Here is a 9031-nt window from a genome sequence, read left to right as displayed (position 1 = left end):
GTTAGTAACAACTGTTATTAAGTAATTTTATCTATTTTAATTTTAACTAATGGAAACTAACCACATTGTTTATAAGGTCTTTGAAATGAAAGGTAAGAAAAGCAAGTATGCAAGTCTTGAAGGAAATAATTGAATTTTTGACCGAATTGGAATTTAGTGTATTATTATGACAAAGTTGTAGGAAACAGAAAAGACCTATTATATCTATATATACTCTACTGTCTAACTATATTTATACACAATTGTGAGTCAATTTTGAAGAAACTTTTGGCGGGTGTTTCAAATTGACCCATACACACTCTTCTTGGAAAGCTCTTTGTTACAGCATTGACTCACACACACACACTCTTCTTTCCTTTTTCTTAAAATAGAAATTTTCAAAGTCAAGTTGCTTACATCACATTCTTTTCTTCTCTACATTTTTAGCTCAGTAGTGTTTGCTAGTTCTTTTGACATTTATCAAATTTTAGTAAGAAGCTCTCAATATATGGTGAGAAAAAAAGAAAGGAAAAGACGCGGTTTCTAAATTTTTCTCTATTTTGGATATCATTTGACCAGGAAAGAAAGAAAATACATGAGACAAAAATGTGTATTTGAATTGAATCAATTACAGTTCTAGAAGAACTCCAGTGGGAAGTATAAAATGTTACTGTAAAAAATGTGAGTTAGAAGTTTCACAATTCTTGAAAAAGTGGGTTAGACATTTTATAAGTGAAGAGACCATAAACCAATGCATTAAGGTTTTCGATATAGATGCAGTGTTCCACTCACTTATGTGATTATTTTAGGCCTAAATGATTCTACCATCAATAGTAATTGTGCATAGACCAAATGATTCTACCATCAATTATATGTTTAAATGTAGTTTTTCTTCCTTATTTTTGCAATACCGCAATTTTGATCCCTCTATTTGAAACTACGCAATTTTGATCCCTTTATTTTGGTAAACCCGAAATTCCGGTCCTTCTGTTTTTAATTGTGCAATTTTAATCCCTCTATTTTTACAAAACTACAATTTTTAGTCACCGATTTCATAATTAGTAATTGGGGGCCAATATCATGGTTTTGCCAAAATAGAGGACCTAAATTGCACGATTAGAAATAAAGGGACTAAAAATTATGGTTTTGCCAAAATAAAGGACCAAAACTGCATTTAGAATTGTACATACTAAGTCACACTCTAACGAAACTACTTCAACATTAAGAAGGATATGCTGATGATTTATAAAATGAGCAAAGATAATTTTAGATCTTGAAATAAATAAAAAATAAAACAATTTCCCTGTATAATATTGACGAGCTTCAATTTGAGCCAACGTTGATTAACCGATTAGAGAAGATGTAGACATGACTCACCTCCCCACGAACCCACAAAATCATATTCCAAATCATAGCCAAATATTGTTTATAATAAAATGTTTGCTTAAACTCATCCTTGTCAAATTCAAAATATTCACACATACACGAAATAAATGTTTATCACAATTCGACGAATATTGATTTCATAGTGGATACGATCCTCTTTATCTAAAGTGAAAGAAGATTCATGAAACGATCCTCTTTATCTAAAGCAAAAGAAAAAGTGATAGTAAAAAAATTTCATCAAGTTATTCCAACTTATTTCATAATATTTTTATTTCTTTAATTTCTTCTTCAGTGGAGGATGAAATATAAAAAAAAAATATGAATTTTTTTTGGTGGGGTAACATAGGAGGTCGAAATAAAGGAATTATGTGGTAAACGTGGGAAAAACTTGCTATACAGAAGAAGGAGGATGGAGGAATGAGGTTTAATAATTTATTTATGTTTATTTTAACATTGTTAGGCAAACAAAGTGTAGCGGTTGATGTCAAAGTAGAATTCCATGGTGGCCAAAAATTGGAGCTTTGTTTGGAAGAGTATTCATGAGGCTATCCAAATGGATCAGCAAGGCCAAAAAAGAATGGGACATGTATGCATTGCGTTTGTACTTAAGCCCCGAGTCCATCTATAAACGCAGATATTTTTATCATATGGGGAGAAATGTATGTTTGCAATAACAAATCGGAGCTTGAGAATGAGTAGGAATATAACAGTTTTGTAGAATTTGAGAGGAAGAGAATATAAATAAATAATTTATCACTGGACCTAATGATTTCTGAATGCATAAATGGATGATGTGGAATGTTGATTGGATAATTTAATTTCTTTTTGATTTTTTTAAAATATTATGTGGCTTTTATTTTAACTAAAAAACTAATTTTAAATAATAAAAATTATTAAAAAATCTAGATTATAAAAATAGAAACATTATTAATCATTTTTAAATAAATTAATTCATATGTAAAAATGAAAGAAAAAAATAGAAAACTGATAAGACATTCTATGAAATTCTTAATCTTCTTCCAACCAAACAAGACACAACCAAAAAATTCATCAATTTGTTCATCTCACAAGCCTAGTACAAAATTCATCATCTTGTTTGTTGCTTTCACATCTTAAACTAATAAACTCAGCTCAAAAGGTCATCTTCAACCTAACCCAAATATGTATCCCCTTCATCAATCTAGTATGACCGTATTTTTCTATTGCAAAAACCGAAATGAAAAAAAACTTCACCTACCACCAATTAGATTTCACAAAATTTTCACTTGAGCTTTGCATCGTGTTCATAGAAAAAAGAAAAACAATTAACCTTTCTCTAAAAAATCTCTATAAAACTCATCATAAAAAAATAAAAAATAAAAATCATGTTATATTATAACATTTTGAAATCCAAACAACTTGGGAAGATTTTGGGCCTGTTTGAAATAGTTTTTATTTTCAGTTTTTGAAATATACAAGTTCCCTTTTCACAATGGTTATCCTTTTACATGTTTTAGTTTTAGTCCCCAAAACTAAAAAATTCAAAACAGTTTCCAAAACTGTAATTTTAAAAATAGTTTAGCAAACAAGTTTTTAATTTTCAAGTTTTTAAAAACTAAAAAAGAGTTTTTGGGAAGTGTTTCAAACAGGCTCAAGTACCAAACATAAATCAAGGGTTAAAATCCATGGAAAGTGAAAAAAGAAAAAAAAAACAGTGAAATCCGCCTCAGGGCCATGCGCCCTGCACATGACTAATCATAAACAAGGAGCTGGTCTGGGGCTCGTGCGCCCCGCACATACGGAAAGGAAAAAAAAAGGCATATTTGATTATTATTTTCGTTTGTTAGATATTTTTTTTTTTGCTCAAAAAAAATATATATGTTATTTTTTTTTTGTTACATTAGATATGTGATTTGATTTGATTAAATTCATGCGTAAAAAAGTTTTAAACTCTACATAAAAATTAATATCTTATTATACCATATTGGACTTGTTTAATTAAATTGTCTAATTTTAATGTAATAACCTTAAAAATTTATTATCTATTCTACATATTTTTCATTATAAAATAAATATTTAAGAATATTTTTTTAAGGAAAATACTTAAGAATATTATTGTCAAAATAATAATCAATATTATATTGAACTTTGAAAATAATGAAGAGAGTTTTTAAAAGTGTCTTCATCTTTTCATAATTTTTTTAATGAATTGTTAGGTTGGAGTCCAAGTGTTGAATCCGGGTCAATTCGTAGGCCCTTCTCAGGTGAAAATAAAATTTATTAATTGTTTTACCCTTCATTGAGTATTGCATTTTGGATGGAATTTGTTAGAATTCTAAAATGTAAGTGTGTAAAACGCTTTAAATATTTCAGTATATTTTTACGCATCCAATCCTACAATCCGAATGTTTAAAGTACTTGCTTTAAATTTTTTAGGATCTTCACATTTGAATCCTACAATTTGGAGGTGTGAAATGCTTACTTCAAAGTTTTTAGAATTTATACACATCTGGATCCCCAATTTAGAGGGTGTAAAATGTTCATTTCAAACTGTTTAAAATTTTTACATATATACACATCCGAATCCTTCTTGCAAATGTGTAAAATGTTCAATTCAAAATTTTCGAGAATTTCACACATCTGATTCCTACAATTCTGAGGTCTAAAACACCCACTTAAAATTTTAAGATTTTTATACACATCTAAATCCTAAAATTTGGAGGTTAGTCCACTGTAAACAAAAAAAAAATAGGATTTTTTGCCCATGAACCCACAATCAGTAGGTATATAAGTTAGGTTTCTAAAAGGCTCACGTTAAATTTTCAAGATTTTTACACATCAATTTTCCTACAAAATTTGGTAATCTAGGCAAATCCAATGAGAATAAAAATTAATATTATGGGCTTTTAAGAACCTGAAGAGGGAGGGGTAAAAGTAGCTTTTTATATCGGTTGTTTCTTAAAGGTTGGGTATAGCTATGACTTTTGGTGTGTACATAAGGGGCATATCCTCCAATGAAACAATCAAACTAGAAAACAAGATAAATAAATAGTGAATAACAGGGTATTTTAAAATTTTATTTGATATAGTATCAAAATATTTAACGTCGTGTTATTTTTATATTTAATTATTTTAAGAATGGAACATGTCACATTTTTTTTTCCAATTAAAGTAGTCTAATGATTCAACTCACAAGTATAGAATATGAAATTCAAACTGCAACCCTGCTTATCAATGTCCTTGCACCTTAAATGTGGAGAACTATGTCACATTGTAGGATTAATCAACTTCAGCTCACAAATGTTAATTTTGAGGTAGATTCGAAAACAGTAGCTGATTATTTTAATAAAGACAGAGGAGATAGCACCGAATTTGGATCCATTATGGATAAAAGTATCCAGTTTTGTAATACCTTTTTAACAAACTATCATGTCGAGTTTATTAGGAGGCAAGCAAATGAAGTTGCTCATGAATTAGCTAAGGCAGCCACATTATTACCTAGCTTCCACATCTTTGATGAAATTCCAACATGTATTACTGATTTTATTTCTAATGAAATGATATAAGTTATTTTCCCTAAAAAAAAAAAAGTATGTCACATTGTATTAGCGCATTTAATGTTAAGTCTCGGACTGTCAAACAAAATCCAGATCTTAACAAACAAGTAAATATTTTTCTCATAAATTTCATATCAAATTTAGTCCTTACAAATATGAGTTCAACGTGAAAGTAAAAGTATTTTTATTAAAGCTCACAATACCATATAACAGACAAATGTAAGGCTCTCTTAGTATTCCCTCCGTCTCTCAATAGATAATCTAGTTGACTCCGACATACGTACCAATGCATATGTTTTATCTTTCATATCTTCAATTCTCTACTAAAAAAATTATGAAAATTTAATATTTTAAAAATATTCATCGAGACGAATCCAACAACATCTTACATGATATTATTTATCTTTGTGAATTAGTAGAAAAATATGGTCAAACTATGTCAAGTCAATAATGTATATTTTTTTTTGGTAGTGTAGTCAATAATGTATATTGTCAACTAGGTCATATATTGAGGGACGGAGGGAGTACTTCTGTTGCAAACAAAAAGTGTGTTCTTTCTACACTTGAAAGGGTCAAATATGCAGGATTGAACTAACAAATCCACCGTACAACTCTATCACATGATCATAGTGCAAAAAATCATGAGTAGTGATATTTGTACATCTTTTTAGGACAACTTTTATGACAACTTTGTTTTTCTCTTTTCTTATTGGTCAAAAATAATTGAGAAAGAAAAAAGATGAGAGAGAATAAGAAGATAATGTGAATATGAGAGAGAAAGTTGTCAAAATATTGTTACAAAATGGTTGTACAAATATCATTTCTCAAAAATCATTGTTAAGACATGCACAAAATCCTTGCCTGACCAAACTGCACGGACCCAAAGCTTGGTCAAAAAAACCTTCACCAACCCAAAACATAACCATATTGTCTCTTTACATTTTCTTTGTCTATAAAACATCTTTAGTGCAAACATTGTGCATTCTTCAAACACAAGTCATAGAAGAAAAAAGAAAACAAGGCATTCTTTTCTTATATTCTAGCTTTAAACATTGCTAAAAATGTCAACAAATGAACATGAGTCCATGAAGACTGAGGTCCCTGTATTTATAATCTTTTTCATTAATTCATTTCATATTTTATAACTTATTTTATTATGTTATTTCTGAGATGTGTTTTTTAATTCCTCTGGTGCAGACTTTTGTTCTCAAAGTACATATAAATTGTCAAGGGTGTAGGACCAAAGTCAGGAAAGCACTAAGAAAAATTGAAGGTAAAGTTTAAAATTTTTACTCTTAATTTTCAATTTCTATATTAGATATCTTTGAAAAGTTAGAACCGTTGTGTATAAGCTACCCTTGTCGTATAATAAGCATACATGTTATAACCATATGACTTGCAAAAGGAAGGTTGAAGAAAAATAAGAGTTGCAATAGTTTATATATATGTCATGTTCAAGAATTTAAGAATATAATGAAATTGAAACATGAATAAGCATTGAAAATTAAGTACATACTAACAAGAAATTGGCAATTTAAGCTGTGAGATTTTATTTATTTTTCAAAAACATATAGTAACAACTTTGATAAAGCAAACATGTCATGCATTTTGGTATCACGGTGGGTTTGTCAAATTGTAGAAGCCGTAAAGTGTAGCATTTACAAAACTAAGGCGACTCGCTGTGATTTTATCAAACTTACCGCAAATCCAAACATAGCCACTTTCTGATGCTAAACTTCCAAATTAATCTTACTCTTGCATACTTGTGAATTTGTATCAGGTGTCTATGAAGTAGACATTAATGCAGAAGATCAAAACGTAACAGTCACAGGAGTTGTCAATCCTTCAACTTTGGTCCAAAAGTTAGCCAAATTGGGTAAACATGCAGAAATTTTGAATGAAGATTACAATCAAGAACAAACAGATCATGATAATATCAATGACAATAATCAAGAATATATAACAAATTACCCAAGTGCCTTTGAAAATCAGTATAGGATTCCCACTTTCTATGACAAGGATAGCTATGGACCTGAATGGTTTTATGATTATAACATCAATCAACATTTGGCAGCACAAACACCACTGTTTTATGAAACTTTTAACAATAGGGCCAATGAAAATGTTACCGGAATCAATGAATATCCCAAATGGCAAAGGCCTGCAAGTTTTGAAGGGAATCAAGGATGGCTACATAACTTCCTTGGAATGTCATCTATTAGTGAATATGGTCATCAACCATCTCTTATGGACAATGAACATGGATTCTACCATGGTTATCACCCTTCAAATTAATTATGTTACTATTGAGTTAGACTATAATATGTCCTTTTTACACTATCATGTCTAATTCTGCATATTCTGTCATAATTTAATATAAACTTGATTACCCTTTTAATAACTCTCCAATGTATATCCTGAAAAAGATGATAAATGAGGCAACTTTTAACTTCTTAATTTCTTACAATTTCTTAACAATATGCCTTAAGAAAATTTTAGTAAGAGGGAGAATAGAGTACAAGTTGTATACTACATAGTAGCAGCACATAGGTCCTTTGACTCCTTTTTAACACTTAGAAGTTAGATCAAACCCTTTGGCCTACTAAACCTTACCACTGTCTGCAGTAGAATGAGATCAATAGCATGACACTATCACTCTAGCCATAACTCTTGGCATGCATGTTTGTTTTGAATGTCTGAAATACTGAAAGATAAACAAAAATAAAAAATGATACTATAATTATAAAAAAAAAATGTAGACATCAACTAAAGCCATAACTCTTGGCTTGCATGTTTGTTTTGGAAGTTAAATAAAAATAAAACATGATATTAAAAGTAAAAATATAAATAAGTTATAACTTTGTATTATTTTTTCAAAAGTAATTATATTATTGGTGTGAAGTATCCATAAAAATTGGACATAATTTTCTTTTTTGAATGACAAATGTTAGAAGTTAGTAATATTTTACTCCTTCCTTTGGGTTCAGACCCAAGATCTCAAATTCCTTTAACTCTTAGCTCAAATCAAGTTGAGTTATCAAACCTTCCCAACTTTTGCCATAAATAATCTCCGTCAAAGAACCTGGTTGACCAGCTTTATTAGGGTCACCCCTCCCAACCACATGCGTTCGCATGCCTCAGACAAAAAACTTTGTTTAAAATATCTAAGTTCAATTCCACTTGCATCAATGTAATGTTAAAATTTATGTATTAATTTGATTATTACTGATAAAGTATTTTTTTAAAATTAATGTAAAATTTTATTAGAAGGGTAAATGTTACCTTAATATATGATCTTTAAAATTCAAAAAAGAAATAGAATAATGATATCTGGGGGAATCATTTTTGCTGCCCTGCAAAAATATTTGAGAATTTTTTTTCACCCTCCATCCTTTTCGCTGCTCTCTAGATTTCTCATTTTACCCCATTCGAATTATATAATTCAAAAAAAAATTATAATATTTTGGATTATATAATCTGAATCCTCTAAAAACTCATAAAACATCTACAAATTACCCTAGTTCCTCCAATTTTTGATTCAAAACAATTTGAAAAACCTAATCGAAAAAAAAAATTAATAGTTCAGATTATGTAATTCGAACTGTGTCAAACCTCACCATTAGACTAGTTTCGTAGAGTACTTGTAGTCTATATGTTCACACATTGATAATTAAATAATCTTAATGCGTAAAATATAGTTCCCGGTATATAATCTGAAATATGTCAGCAAAGAGAGCATAAGTATTTGTGACAAAGAGCATATGTTTTGACAAGCATGTGTCGAACTGCAATACACAACAAAGAATAAAACATCATACACATAATAAAAGCATAACTCATAGTAATTTGAAACGTGATTTTTTTATTAGTTATATAATCCAAACAGAGCCAAATAAGAAACTGGTTTGTTTTTCTGACTCTCTTCATGTGGTGCATTTAGTGTCAAAGGAAGTGTCTAGGCTTCATCACTATGCGAACCTCTTGGAGCTCATTCAGACGTATTTGGATAAGGAGTGGGATATTTCCATTCATCATATTTTTCAAGAAGGAAACTCTTACGCGGACATACTTGCAAAACTAGGTGCTAATCAATCAGAGTCTCTTGTGATGGTATATCAACAATTACCATG

The 9031-nt window shown here is 29.6% G+C and overlaps 1 protein-coding gene across 1 annotated transcript; it reads left to right on the top strand.

Annotated features, from left to right (window-relative positions):
* Positions 1 to 5542: 5542 nt before the first annotated feature.
* On the top strand, positions 5543 to 7358 carry LOC146939698 (uncharacterized). The gene is made up of 3 exons (XM_085753242.1): positions 5543 to 5998; positions 6099 to 6174; positions 6682 to 7358. Exons 1-3 carry the CDS (start codon positions 5963 to 5965, stop codon positions 7194 to 7196), a joined length of 627 nt encoding a protein of 208 aa, XP_085609368.1. The 5' UTR covers positions 5543 to 5962; the 3' UTR covers positions 7197 to 7358.
* Positions 7359 to 9031: the final 1673 nt, after the last annotated feature.

The sequence above is a fragment of the Medicago sativa genome, chromosome 3 (genome assembly GCF_051527215.1).
Source record: "Medicago sativa cultivar Bolivia chromosome 3, Bolivia_mono, whole genome shotgun sequence".
Classification (NCBI taxonomy): Eukaryota; Viridiplantae; Streptophyta; class Magnoliopsida; order Fabales; family Fabaceae; genus Medicago; species Medicago sativa.
Note: the sequence above shows the minus strand (reverse complement) of the source record. Positions and strands in the feature narration are given on the sequence as shown.